Below are 15,071 nucleotides of genomic sequence, written 5' to 3'. Positions count from 1 at the left end.
GGCCACTTAAGCGACCCGTTCCGTACTATCAGAATAACCGAGCGGTGTTATCGTCGACCTCGACGGTTTGATTAATTATCGGGCGTATTCAGCCCACTACCAACCCTTTACGTGAAGCAAGATGAGGGTTCAATGGGAGAAATGACGAAGCGAAGCGGGAAACAGTTCAACACAAAAGCACATTTATTCGCGGCACACGGGAAGCACACAAATACAATTCCACCAAAAGCACACAAAAAAAAAAGAAAACACAATTCCATTTACACAAAAAGCAAATATAAAAGTGAAAACACAGTGCAGAGCTAATACCGACTACCGAGCACACGGCAACACTTATACAATTCTACTTCACAGACGGCGCCGACAACACATACCCAAAACCAAGGAAAAGAAATACCCTCAAGAATGAGGCGGGCCTGAGGCCGAGACCGGGTCGCGCCTACCCGTCTGGTGATGAGACGCGGAGCGGCGATGGCGCCTCACTCCGCGGGCCTCGCGGACAGTGCCTGGCAGGGGGTGGGAAAGGGGCCCCCTTGGTCGCACTATCTCAGCGCGGGGGAAACAGGAGGGGGTTGCTGATGCTCGGGGTATAGAGGATCTTTATTATCCCTGGTGTGCGTCTCCACCTCGGCCAGGTCGCGCTGCCGGCCTTCCTCGGGCGTGCAGCTCCCGGCACCGTCGCGAGCACCCCCTCGTCTGCCTTCGCCGCTGCCGCCTCTCCGCCTCTGGACTCTCCACCCTGGACTCTTCTTTGGGCTCTCCTCGTTCGACTCTCTTCAGCTTCTCCAGCTACTGCAGGCTTCGGGCTCCAGACTTCCACACTGCTCTGACTGACGAACACGGTCCTTTTATCCCCCCGTAGCTTCGCCTTTGACCCCCTCCCTTTGACCTTTCACCTCGCTCCCCATTGGCCCGAGAAAAAGTGGGCGTGAAGGCTTTTTGATCCACAAATTTGCATATATCGATCGTTCTGGAGGCGGGGCCAAATCGCCCCTCGCTCACCGATTGGACGGCAAAAAGTGGGCGTGTGTCGTTTTTGATCCGTTTTTGAAGCACAAAATCCGTGATTTTGTACACGCTGTTCAACGTGCGCCCTGCACGAGTCCAACACCGGTACCCACAGCAGGGCAAGAACGGTGGCGATGCTACGGTTGCGAGGTGTGACATGAAGGTCGTGGCGGTTGTGGTGAAGCGGTGTTGTGGTTGGTGGTTGATGTTGTGGTTGTGGTGGTAATCATGGCGATTGGTCCAAAATAAAGATAGTAAAAGAAAAACGGCTATCCTGAAGAGTCGCAGCACGTATAAATGACATGTATTCCCACTAGACAACGGGTTTGGGCCTAACTACACATATACTTACCGAGATACCTCACCTAAGGGACCTGAATGGTGGTTTGCGAATTTGGTAACCACAACAATATATATATATATATAAAAAAAGATGTGGCAGTAACCACACTGAACAATGAATAATGACAGGTTTAGATGCACAGCACAGGCTTGTGGAACAGCAAAATTACAGAAGACTAAAGCAAGCTTTTAACACTTCTTTCATGGCCCCAATAATCCACCTTTTTGGATCAGAAGAGGAAAGTTTGGTTCAAGTCTCAAACCGATTTAGGCAGGAACAGCAATTTACTCATGGTGCCGGAGAGGACTCTCCTCATTTTGCAAACAACACCAGGGGATCTTTAACATCCACCGGCTAATGCTAACAGATGAGATACCTGGCTTAACATACATCTGAAGGATGACATACTTTGTGATGCAACGCCAAGCATGACAAGTACAATAGGAGAGTTTGTAGTCAGGTCAGGAATCAAACTCAGGCTAGCATCCAGATGGTACGTGTGCCACTTCTGCACCATTCTGTCAGGGCCCATCAGAGATGAAGGTTACAAAACCAATGCATCAGGGGTGCAAATTAACATTTTTATCCACCGGCAAGCAGGGCCGGTGACTAGAAAAAGTTACCGGCCCAGTAGAATTTCTACCGGCCCGATAAAATAAGGACAAAAGTCACAAATTTGATATCAAACACTTTTAATATACTCACATGAGTGAGTTTGATGAGTGAGTTTGGTTGGATGAGTGAGTTTGATGAGTGAGGTTGGTTGGATGAGCGAGTTTGATGGAGGAGGTTTGCAGAATGAGTGAGTTTGATGGAGGAGGTTGGGTGGATGAGTGAGTTTGATGGATGGATGAGTGAGTTTGATGAGTGGGGTAGGTAGGAGGGGGGGAGAAAAAATAAAAAATAAAAAAATAAAAAAATAAAAAAAGGACCAATCACAAGCAACAGTCAACAATAAAATAATGATAAACCTATTTTAACCCACTACCCAATAAATAAAAGGCCCACGAACAAACTAGAATCTTAATGACCCATTGCCTTTGGGCCCACTTGATCACACATGATAGAGATAGAGGGGAAAACAAGAGCACAGATATTGTTACTCAAAGCAGGCAAGTCATGCAAAGCAACATCAAGCAAAGCACCTGGGCCCCATTGGGGGCGGGGGGAAGAAAAAAAAGAGACAGAGACACAGAGAGCTCTAGATAGGTGGGGCACGGGCTTGGGCATCTTGACAAGGAGGCTTGCAAAGCAGTATCTGCCAAGGGTCAAGGCTCCTCCACCCCCCCCTCTCCCCACCTAACTGCCTTTACACCCACAGCCCCCATCTGTACAGACCGACACACTTAGCCTTTCTTATCCCAGCTGCTATTGGTACAATTCCCCGCCGGTGGGTGGGGCGAACTCCCCAGCCGAATGGACAAGGCCTTCCCGCCCTGTGGCGAGGAGGTTTGCCACCTGGCAAAACGCTAAGAACATTTGGGACAGAAAACAGAGCAAAAAACACCAAATAAAAAGGTGATTATTAATAGTGTTGAGGATTTTAAGATGCAAACATGAGGGTGAGTTTGACATCTATCGAAACATAATAGCCACACATACCTAATATCACATTTAATTGCTTTTACGTTTATTCTAAACACTCATGAAGGAAATAGCCTCACTACATTAAGCATTTATTAACCTCTCAGAGTCATTTCCACAATATCATAATCTTACAAAAACAATTTAACGTTCCATAAACGGAGCAGGAATGGTTAGGGGGGAGGCAAGGGGAGGGGACTGAACAGAGCCTAAACCAGGAAGTTTGGTTGGAATGACCTTCGACAATAATATATTCATAACAACAGATGCACTTTTGTTGTTTCAATGTATTGTGACATATTCAAATCGATAGCAATAATCAATTGCGGGTTTTATTTGGGATCACTCGGCTATAATCAATGTGCGGCCTCAGCAATGACCGGCAAAAAAGCAAGCTGCCATAAAGTTCCTGGCAGCTCAAATTAATGGCCAAAGAATTCACTGAAAATGGTAGTATTGAACCAATTATGGGTACATCCAACAGGTGGTGTTGCATCGTATGTGCTACGACAGAGTACACAACATACAAGTCAATGCGTCCAATCTCCACGATCTGTACAAGAGTGATAAATTTATTGGTCTATGTCCACATGTAAAAGGGGTGGAAATCGTGATCACAAATTCTAGGGTCAAAGCGGTTGGCCGTTCTTACGAAAGGACCACCGAGGCCATCTGCATACCTTCCAGCTCAATTCTGTTCACCACCACCATAGTCAGAGTATGAAAAACTTTTAGAACCAACTCGGTGATCCTTCAAAGCTCTTTCCAGGAGCTAAACTTGATACGGTTGTCCATAAAGTTCAAAAGCATTCCGAATATATATTTTTTTATTCCATTTCAACATGTCCTGGAGACAGAGCAGGGGCTGCTGCTTTGCAGCCGGTAATATCATGTGCTATGCTGATTAACTTGGGAGCCGAGACAGATTTATTTCTCCATATTGCATTTGCAGGCCTGCAGATTTTTTTTTTTTTTTTCAAAACTCTCATGTCACAACATGGGACAATTTTCCATTCCTGCAAACAAAAAAAAAATTTAAAAAGAAGTGCCAAACCAGCTTTTTGGTTTTTGTCCAGCCCTCACCTTTAGCTCAATGTAGCGCTGAAGGACACGCTGCTCAATCTCACAAAGCAGCCCAGAACGTGTCACAGCAAATACTCGATCATCCATAAACACCACTGCACAAAATTTGTTGTTTCGCTGCTCTCCGAGCAAACAGCTTCGGCCCCGCAGGGGCACCGGGCAGTCTGCCTGTGCAAACCCGACCAGCTTTAGGTCAGGCCAGTCAGAAACCATCAATCCACAAATAGTATGCAAAAAAAAGGACTCGCAGCACATGATACAGAAATCTATTGCCCCCCTCAGGATAAAAGTCAAAGATCATATGAGGGTTACAGAAGTAAAAGAAAAAAGTTTTACTTCTCAATAATCAAATTGATAATCACTTGTGCATGATTGGTCGTTGGTAATCGCTCATATAAATATTTAGTGTAGTAGATAGTAGAAAAATCATGCAAATTATGATACAAGCATCAAATTTGACATTTCTGTTCTGCAGGGCTTTCTGATCAAATCTGCCCAATTGGCCATTTGAAAATCCAAGATGGCGGCCATTTTCAAGATGGCCGCCAAGTTAGCCTCCCGAAGTTGAGTTTTTGCTTAGACGTATTTGTAGTTGTCCGATTTGCATAATCGAAGTGTGGATTTCAATGTTTGCAAGCCTGCTGGAGTGGATTTTCCTGTTTTTAAAGCCCCGTGACACACACTTTTTTTCTGATTTTGCACATTTGTTCATGATTTTCATACGTTTGCAAAGATTGAAAAAAAGATCAATCCCTGCAGGTGCTAGTGATGAGGGCAGTAGAAGTAAGATCCCACAAAAGGTCCAAGAAGCTAAAACACAAGAATGTTTTATTTGTGAAACCCAAGGGGGTGAGCTTAGAGAAGCAATGACAATGAAATTGAATAAGAAAATAAACAAATGTGCAAAAACACTCAGTGATAGAAAACTCCTTGCCAAACTGAGTGTAGATGTCGTAGCACAAGAACTGAAATATCACCCTGCCTGCTTGGTGGCATTGTATAACCGAGAATGAGACTACCTGAAGGCGCAGGAGCAAGAGAAAGCACAGGAGCACTGGAAGGAAGCATATTCAATTGCTTTCTCCGAACTGGTCACCTACATTAGTGAGATGAAAACTGCCAGTGATAGTACAGATCCACCCATTTTCAGGCTTGCTGATATGACCATGCTTTACAAGCAGAGGCTGGAGCAGCTTGGTGTTGAATCGCCTGATGTTCATCCTACTCGACTTAAGGACCAGCTGCTTTTTCACATCCCCAAGCTGCAAGCTCATCGCCAAGGACGAGATGCTCTGCTGGCTTTTGAGAATGATGTAGGCTCAATCCTCACACAAGCATCCAAGTACAGTGAAGCGATCCATATAGCGAAAGCTGCTGGGATAATAAGACGAGACATGCTCCATCAAAAGTCGCATTTCAGCAGCACGTTTCACGACACAGACCAAGAACAGGCTGTACCACCATCACTTCTGCAATTTGTATGCATGGTCAAACATGGCGCAGAAATCAAGTCCCAACTCCAGCATGGAGCATCGAAATCTAACCTTTCTATATCACAGCTCCTGCAGTACAAGCAAGGAACGGATGTCCACAGGTATTTCCAAGGACCGTGAGACACCTTTTGCAGTCTACGTTGGCCTGTATGTGTTTGCCAAGATGAGGAAGAGAAAACTCATTGACATGCTCCATGAGAATGGGCTCAGCATATTGTTACGGCTGTGGAAATTCACAGAACACCATAAAGGTTCCTTAGATCAGTTACCCCGGTAAGTGAGTGTTCAGATAGGTTTCCCCACCGTTGTTTAGAGGGATTCTTCGTGTTCACCGGGCTGTGGCCCTTTGAGGTAGGTTTTTCTGTTTCTATCGTTATTTTGAACCGACCATATCACGACAACCATTACAGCAACCAACTTCACCCCCCAAATCAACCACAACGCCAACAACAACCACAACGCCAGCAACCACCACCAACCACGCCACAATCGCCACAACAAGTACACCACCATCTATCAAACACCATCCTCCACAAACCACGTTACAATCCTTTCCGCGTCGAAAGCCATCCGAGGGCGCCAAGTAAAGGGACCAAGGAAGGAACTGCGATGATGCACGGATTTTCCCGTTTTTTTGGGGGTCTTCGCATTTGGTTTGAGTGGAAGGGTGAGGAAGCTCGCTCGCGATTGGTGGATATGAGGAATGAGGTGCTCGGAGCTGAGGAACGCCCCTTTTCGAGAAGCTTCTCGAAGGGAGGCGGAGCCTAAAACGGGGAGGGGCAAAGCGCTGAGCCCCAGGGGATATAAGGCGGACAGCACGCGAGCTTCGTGTCTTGGTGTCTTTGTCTTGGTCTTGTGGTGGTCTTCGGAGTGGCCTTTGTCTGTCTTTTGGTGGCTTCGTGGAATGACGTGGTTTCGAGCTGGAGCTATGTCTTCGTCGTGGTGCTGATAACGCCAAGTCGAGAGGGTTGTGTGCAGAGGACCAGCTCTGCCGTGCAGTCGGGAGGAGAGTGCCAGAGAGAGCTCGCCGACCATCGAGGCACCTCGAGGGTGCAGGTAACCTGCTACGGTCTCACGGGACCCGTTCGGTCTCCCAGGTCCCATGTCATAAAGACCCAAGTGGTCCAGCCTGACCCCCTTGTCTGTGAGGGGGTCTTTTCTTGTGTTTTTGAATGAATGTTGTCGTTGCGCCGTCTGTCAAGTAAAACTGCCTAAGTGACTGTACATTTATTAATTATAGTCGGTCGTAGTGCTTTCCCTTGCTTTTGTTTGCCTGCTTTTGTTTCTATTTGCCTGTATACGTGCTTGCCTGTTGTTTCTATTTGCCTGCTTACGTTTTGTATAATAAATGTGCTGGTCTAAAAGGTACCCCATTCATTGCGTCCTCCTTTCACCCAATTGAAATGCCATCTTGCATCGCGGAATAAATAGCTGGGTTTTAAACACCCATTAAATAGAATCGGATCTGGCGAGGTCGGCGATAATACCCGCTCGGTTATCACTGCAGAACGGAAAGGACCGCTTAAGCGGTTTGTGTCCCAAGCCGACCTGCGTCGAGGTACGGTCGCCCAGTCGACTGCCCGCGCAGGTACTTAGGTATATCGAGTTCGGCGAGTGACCCTATCTTGCGCGGGGAGACAATTGGCACGGCCGTGGTGAGGTTGAAGACCCACCCGTGACAGGGTTCCGGCGTTAGCTCCGGAAAGTCACGACTGAATTGTCCGTCCAGTGGGCGACGCAGTTGCTATTAGTGGAAAGCGGCCGATCGCACGCCGGCGGGCGCAAATTCGTGACAATATCATACGACAGAGTCCTAGAAGTCTCAGCCCAGTTAGGAGAAGCAGTTGTTGCACGGTATGTGGAAGATGGAATCATCTGTCCCCCAGTCTTGAGAAAGCAGTTGTTCACAACTACAACAGTGGTGCACCATTAAAGTGATTTTGCACCATTAAAGTGGTGCAAAATCAGAAAAAGTGTGTCGGGGGCTTTACAAACAGGAAAATCCACTCCAGCAGGCTTGAAAACATAGAAATCCACACCTAGATCATGCAAATCGGACAACTACAAATACTTCTAAGCAAAAAGTCAACTTCAGGAGGCTAACTTGGCGGCCATCTTGAAAAATGGCCACCATCTTGGATTTTCAAATGGCCAATCAGGCAGATTTGATTCGAATCCCCTGGAGAACAAATGTGCCAAATTTGATTCTTGTATCATCATTTGCACGATTCCTCTCAAAAATTGCTGTTATCTGCCCCACTAATTACAGCAATATCAATTCAGTTATAAACCATAAATAATTTTAAAAGCTTTGTGATGGCTTTACAGTTGGTTTGGGAACTTAAGAATACTGTGCCAAAATAACACCAAGTGGGTTGACTCAGCAGTTCATCCTTCCGAGGTTGGCAAAATGAGTACCAGCTTCCTGGGTGTGAGCCAGTCGAGTATCCTGTATCAGAGTGGCGACCCATCCAGGATTGTACCCCCTAGCCAATGGCACTGCCTCACAGGATCATCCATCCATCAAAATCATTTTCACAATTGCATCAGCGGGACACACATTTGTCATTGTGGCAGAAAAAAAAGAAGAAGAAGAAATCGTCAGCATCATGACCATTCATTTGCAAACACCTACAGTATTCTTTACAACACTGTCCATACAAGACCATCCTTTAAAGGTAAAAAAAAATGATGTTTGACAGCTTCTGGGTCTACAACGTTGGTGGCACAGTACGTTCCGCTCAATCTTAAGACCGTGAATTTCAAATCATGGCCTACTCATTAACGCGACAATTTCAAAGTCCGAAGGAGTCCTTCCAAACCCAGTTAGAATGTATCTCACGACAAATACACAACTTGACCAACCTTTCTCATTTCACTGCAGGACAAAGGCCTTCCTCAACGTGGTCCATTCTTTGTACTCAAGCAAATTTATCTCTCATCTGTCCATCTAATCTTTGGGCTTCCTCCATTCTTCCAGGTCCCTCGAAGTTTATACTTTGTAACTTGTTGTTCATTCTTCTTGCCGAGTGTTCCATTTCATTTTTGTGACCAAGATGGTGAATTTGGTTTTCTGTCTGTCCCATTGAATTGTCGACTTTGGTTGCAAAACAACATAAAGCCATAGCTCTTTCCAGGATTATTAATATTTTTGTTTTATCCTCATCATTACAAGCCACGTTTCTTGCCACGTGCCATTGAGGGAGAACACAAACACTGTAAACTTAATTTTTCAAACAGAAAGAAAGTTTCCTTTTCGTATTATTCCATTTCCCAAATGCTGTCGATCCTGCTCTGGCACATCTCCTCAAATTGTCAAGATGATCTGAATTAATGTTTGACATGGTCCAACTACCTGGTTTTTTTCCCCAATTTGAAAGTTTTGCTTTTTACTTTTCAATTGAACACGATTTAGTCTTTAGGCCAATCTTGGAACTCTCCAAATGTAGCTCTTCAATCACGATTTTGAATACTTCAACATTGTTCCAATTTGAAACAATGTCTGGAGAAAAAGAAAAAGAAGGGGGTTTGTCTCTCTGTACTACTTTATTTTCGTAATTCAGATGTTAGAACACTAAGGTACGCAGTGGCGAGATCGAGGTGCCATGGCCGATGCCTCTTTAGAGCTCGATCTTACCACTACTTTAGTTTCAAGGTGCTGTTCCACCATTACAGACGAGGCTTAAAAATCAGGAACTGCATGTATGTATGTATGTAATAAACTCAGAAATAGATTTGCTGATCACCAAATATTGAATACATGCTCAGGGGTACCACCCAGTGTCAAGTTATGGTCACAAAATAATCCCCCTTCATCATTTGTACCTGTACATGTGGTTTAGTGACCCTTGCCAGAGGGAGGTATTACTAGCCAAAGGCACAAAATAAATTTGCCCCACCACCCCTACATGAAGCGAGTGTTTCTAGCAATATATAAATAAACATTGTGAACATATTGGACAACAAAAATAACAAAAAAACACATTAACGGGAAAGAAAATGCGACATTTATCAAGAGGTAGGTTGGCTTGTTTGTCGTTGCTATATGAAAAGGTAGTTTATAATGCTGTGAACAGGCTAAAACACAAGATAATTTGTCCAGTCTCCTGATGTCATGGTCTTCAGTGTAATAAACATTGAAGTTCTTCCATGGGTCTTGTAAGATTGCAAAAATGTATTCCACCAATCTATATTGTGATAGATATCCCAAAGTAATGGTAAAACCTTTGAGCTCGTCAGAGAATCCATATGCCAGAAGCGAATGTGCCTTGTTCCACTCGTCACAAAGAAAGAGCCATCCGGAGCGAAGGAGATATTCCAGATACAGCTCGATACCTTGTTTGATGCAACAAGCAAATTTTTCTGTGGAACAAAAAGAGTTATTTTGCAACACGGTCACAATACGTGACCATTTATCATTTTTATTTTTCGCTACAATTATGAGGTTAAATCTTGACAGCAAGACGTGTCTATGAGGTACCAATACTGTCGTTGAAACTCAACCACTTATGTTGCCATAACAGTAGGATGACCGGACATGCTGACTCACCTTCCAGTCCCAGACATTTACAAGCATGTCATGCTGGAATCCCACCGAGACAAGAAGGCGGCCAAGTGGAGAGAACGCCACTGCGCTGATACCGAAGGAGTGTCCCTGCAACTCCACCAACTCCTCAAAGCCACAGAGGCTCCAAACACGCACCGCTGGCTGGTGCCCACTCTGATCCACAAAATACATCGATTAATTAACAAACAAAAACCAGAAGCCACTACACTCACAATACAGAAATTTGGTGAAAAGGAAAGCAGGGCAATGAAGGAAGGTGGGGGGGGGGGGTAAACCTGTGAACCGATGGGGTTTCCCCACTGCCCGTCGAATGAAAAATAGAAGTCTTCACCGAGTGCAACAAATAGGCAAATAGACCCCGATTGACTTGAGTGGTCCAATTAATGAACCATTCATTGAGAGCATGCAGGCAACATTGGGTCAGCAAAGTAGGGAAAACCCAGTAATCAATAATTACTTGATGAAATGAGAAGGGGATTCAGTAGAGCGCATACCTGGGAAAGGGATGCGAGGCCAACAAAGGGGGTGTTAATACTCCACGCAGAATTAAAATCCAGCAGCTCTTTACTTTAGAAGGTACGACTCATCGCAGTATAGAGTACACACTAACAGGGCTTTCATAATCACACCTTCGGCTCATTAGGAATCCTTGGTAAACCGTTTACAGAGTCTGTAGGCTATCCTAGACCCGAGAGGTATGCACACTCGACTTTGAGCTGTTTAGCCTGAGTACAAATCCTGACCTTGAGCTGTCTAGCCTGAGTATGAATCCCGACCCAGCTATTAAATGCCACCATGAGGCTTCACGAGCAGAATGAGGTCAATCAATGCGATTGCCGCCCCTCGGATTGACGTTAAACCGGGTATCCCATCTATCAGCATTAGTTGGTAGACATCAAGATCGTCCTTCGTGAAGAGTAACCGAGTTATCTTAAGCACCCTGAAGGAATTACAAATTCCTGCTAGTTAAATGTCAAACCTGGCCAGATGGTTTTAGCAAGACTTTAAGGGTCGAATCGACCCTCAGATCAACCCCACAAGGAAGGTATATTCGGTATCCCGTTGTGTTGTACAAAACGCTCCACGTGATTATACAATATATGCACCCTACCTCGCTAACTGTTCGTTTTACACAGTACATTAATGTTCGTAGTGTGGGTCAGGTATGCTTGAGCAATGTAGAGAGAACTCCAGCCTCGTTTTCATCCATCACTCAACCAACAGTTCAATGTTAAACAAAAGTGCTTTTTCTGCTGCCTCAAGTTACAGTGTGTGTATGTGTATGCGTATGTGGTTTTTAACAGGATCTCAGGCTCGTAGTGGAGCTGCCATACACACAGACAGACAAATACATGCGGCAACACAGCCACTGAGCTTGGGGGGGGGGGGTGCCGTCACTTCCTAGAGTCTCAGAGTACAAGCAACGTCAAAACAATGACACCACCTTTCTCACTGCGTTCAGCAGGGCATTTCCCAGTCAGGAATTTCCTCCTCCCCATGGATGCCATCCTATAGAGATTGTCTGGGCTTTTATCCTTTAAATGCTCAACATCTAGCAAGGAAGCAACACGTACCAATTTTTAAGTCTTTGGTACGACTCAGCCGGAGTTTGAACCACTGAACTCCCAGACTCAGAGCAGACGTCCTCAGCATCACACCACCAAAGTCTGGTTTGGACGACTGCGCCGTGTAATTGATTTTTATTTTTCTAATATTTTAAAGTAGAAAAAATGCATTCCTGGCTGATAATGTATATTTGTCACCAAGCATATAGTTTGGTGGGTCCACTGCAAATGGCAACAAATAATGACAATGTGGATCATCTCACCTCTCCTGTAGCAAGAAGCCTGCCATCAACAGAGAACGTGAGTGCTGATATGGGTTTCCTACATGTGGAACACGTATGAACCATGAGAATAAAACAAACCAGGAGCAGAAGGTAAAAATCAAAAAACATGTTTTATAAACAAATCAATCAGAATAAAAAGAAAGGTTTCCAAGAAATTCATTTAAAACACACACGAGGGACAGGAGAGAAACGGAACCACGTTTAAACACAACCGTTGCTGAAACAGGGAAGGGAAGAGTTCAGGAATGTTAATCCAATGCCCGATTCAATGACTGCCTGGATCATCACCTCCGCTCTTCGAGATTTAGACCCTTTAAACCCGGAGTCTCTCGAAACAGTGGGTTACGCACCGCACAACATTAAAATGGGAGGACGTCTTCTTCTTCTTCTTCTTCTGAACACTGTTGAATTCCATTGGTGCCATCTTGTGGTATGCCTGGTGTTGGCTTAGTGGTTAGGGTGGCTGGCTTGGGATCTTACGGTCCTGAGTTCGAGCCCCGTTTTCCACTGAATTAACACCAGGTGGGGTTGACTCAGCCTGTCATCCTTCCGAGGTCGGCGAAATGAATACCAGTGTACTGGTATAGGGGTACAGCATCAGCAGCATAGTTGTGCCCCAACAAAATGATAGCTACCCGGAAGCCAAGCTTCCGTACGCAAGAAGAAGAATCTTGTGGTGATGCTTTTCTCTGCAGTCAGCTGGGTATTTTGAGCGAGAAATGTCCCTAAGGGACACCACCCATTCGGTTTATGTCTCTATCCTCCAAATGCTGAGCATCATGCAAGGAATCAGCATGTACCATTTTTAAAGTCTTTGGTATGACTTGGGTACGGTTCGAACCACCGACCTCCCAGACTCCGAGGTGAGGCTTTAACCACAACACTACTGAGTCCAGTTGCAATTTTAACCCATAACAGCTTCACCCCAAAATCCAAATTCCTGCATAAAGTTCAATACAAGACTTTCAAAGTTCAATACGAGACTTCCAAAATGATGTATGGATGCTTCTTCTTCTTCTTCTTCTTCTTCTTCTTCCTCTACTTCTTGCATTTGGCAGTTTTGGCTGCCGGGTAGCTATCGTTGTGTTGGGGCGCAACTATGCCACTGATGTTGTGCCCCTATTACCAATACACTGGCACTCATTTCACCGACCTCGGAAGGATGACAGGCTGAGTCAACCCCCCTGGTGTATTAATTCAGCAGCTAACGGGGATTGAACTCAGGACCCTCGGATCCCAAGCCACCACCCTAACCACAAAGCCAACACCAGGCTTTAGATTGCTTTAAACACCTTTATTTAGTTACATATTACACAATAATCATTGCACATGTATAACATTTGCTTTCAGTATATTTACCATGATCAAAAAAATAAAATAAAATAAAATAAGGAAACGAGTCCTACAATCCCAAGTATATTTTTCACATGGCTTCGGCACCGATATCGCAATGCGGAGTTTGCTCTATCACACAGAATGGATCTTGTTGTGAAAATAAACTACTCAAAGAATCTTTTTATCGGTAGTCGTTTAATAGCAAACGCAGCGAGCTTCATACTTAACGCGTGCACGTGAGAGAATAGGAAACAAAAACAACACAATACCCTGGCAATTGTGAATCCGTGTCGTTGGCTATGACCATTTTGCTTCAGTTTTTGTTTTATTTCTGGGTTTTTTTTTTTGTTTCCGGTTTTTGTCATGGGGAATGATGCATGCCGGGAGATCATGACTGGAAGTGTTTATTTATTTATTCAATTATTTTTTTTACCCAAAGTTAATTTTATACTTCCGAAGGTGATTTTTTTTTTCATGACAGGAAGTGTTTATTTTGTATTTAACATTACCGGGAGTGATTTTAAAACTCTTTCCGGAACTTTTAATTTACTTTATTCTTGACCAGAAGTGATCGTTTATTTATTTGTTTATTCAATTATTTTTTTTCCCCCCAAAGTTAATTTTAATAAAGATATCTCCCGCTTCATCAAAAAAAATGTTTTTTAATCGTGATTTACATTATTTGACCGCTCATCCCGAATCCAGGCCGAAGTAACCGGAAATTGCGTCAAAATCATCAGCTGCGCGGCGCTCACATGTACCACGGTATAGTTGGCAAGTATACAGTTGTGAACAAGTTTTATGTAAAGTCAGAAGCGAATGGAAGAAGAATTCTACGTTCGCTTCTCGGCTTTGCCTATTCCATATTAAACGATATCAAAAGTAATTTATCAGATTGCGAGCACCACTGCATAGCAACTTCAAATGGCCCGGCGTTACCTGCACGAATTCACGATGTGAGTCTGCTCGCCAGATTGTGGGTCCAACAGGACGACGACGCAGCTGCAATGGCAAAACGCACATAATCAGTCGGTCTGTACAAAAGGATGTCGACAAGCGATTCAGGGTAGGCGAACTGAAACAAAGCCACAAAATGGGACACATTCGTCCAATAGCGGTGACATGATCCACATCGATGTCACAGGAAAATAAATAAAGAAATGGAGATAACCTTGCAGCAAAATGATCGAGCACAGCAGTGAACATTAGGTGACGAATCAAATGGACACTCAAAAAGGCTTTGCCCGATCAAGCATGGATAGCAACCGGCATGGAAACGCAAGGTCCACATTCGAGGGACTCATCACTCGCAATACGTGCTCTAATGGTTTACAAAGTGGCCCTTTTTACCCAGCTGGGTACGCAAGCAGCCCAGAATTGAGGTCCGAGGAAAGTCCAGAGCTCGAAGACAACGTGATGCCCAAAACATGCTCGAGCATGAGCTGCCAAAAAAAAAAAAAAAAAGAGAAGAGGATAATTTATTAATGCATGGAATTCATGACAAATGTATACATTAATAAAGGACGAGCTAAAACTCATTTAAACAATCACAAATATTAAAGTCGAAACAGTAACATGCAGCAAGCAAGACCATCATGATATGAGGATGAAGTTGGTGTACAAATCGGAGATCATACACCTCGAGAAAGGTCGTTAGGGGTGGTTTATTTAATGTATGGAGTGGGGTTTGGGGAAGATCGATAAAAAAGGAGGGAGAGGAGATTATGGGAAAGAAAAAGGAGGAGAAAGGACAGAAGGGGAAGAGGAGAAAAACATTTGATGAGTTTGGGAGGAAACGTGCAAGGAGCA

General features: G+C 44.5%; 1 protein-coding gene across 7 annotated transcripts in view; it reads right to left on the bottom strand.

The window, feature by feature from the left end:
• The window catches only part of LOC147020473 (mitogen-activated protein kinase-binding protein 1-like), a 179,987-nt gene that overhangs the window by 81,350 nt on the left and 83,566 nt on the right, over nucleotides 1-15,071 (bottom strand). For 6 of the 7 annotated variants that reach the window (XM_085895835.1, XM_085895833.1, XM_085895834.1 and 3 more), the window contains 6 exons: nucleotides 14,613-14,704; nucleotides 14,202-14,264; nucleotides 11,907-11,964; nucleotides 10,061-10,231; nucleotides 9,736-9,873; nucleotides 4,019-4,186 (listed from right to left, as the gene is read on the bottom strand). In XM_085895835.1, the coding sequence (XP_085751961.1) occupies nucleotides 4,019-4,186; nucleotides 9,736-9,873; nucleotides 10,061-10,231; nucleotides 11,907-11,964; nucleotides 14,202-14,264; nucleotides 14,613-14,701 (687 nt within the window). In that variant the 5' untranslated portion in view covers nucleotides 14,702-14,704. The remainder of the gene's footprint in view (nucleotides 1-4,018; nucleotides 4,187-9,735; nucleotides 9,874-10,060; nucleotides 10,232-11,906; nucleotides 11,965-14,201; nucleotides 14,265-14,612; nucleotides 14,705-15,071) is intronic. The other variant, XM_085895836.1, reaches the window with a different exon arrangement.

The sequence above is a fragment of the Eptatretus burgeri genome, chromosome 9, assembly GCF_056783735.1.
Source record: "Eptatretus burgeri isolate ZD-2024b chromosome 9, Ebu_testis_v1, whole genome shotgun sequence".
NCBI classification, from domain to species: Eukaryota; Metazoa; Chordata; class Myxini; order Myxiniformes; family Myxinidae; genus Eptatretus; species Eptatretus burgeri.
This window is presented reverse-complemented; position numbering and strand designations above follow the sequence as displayed.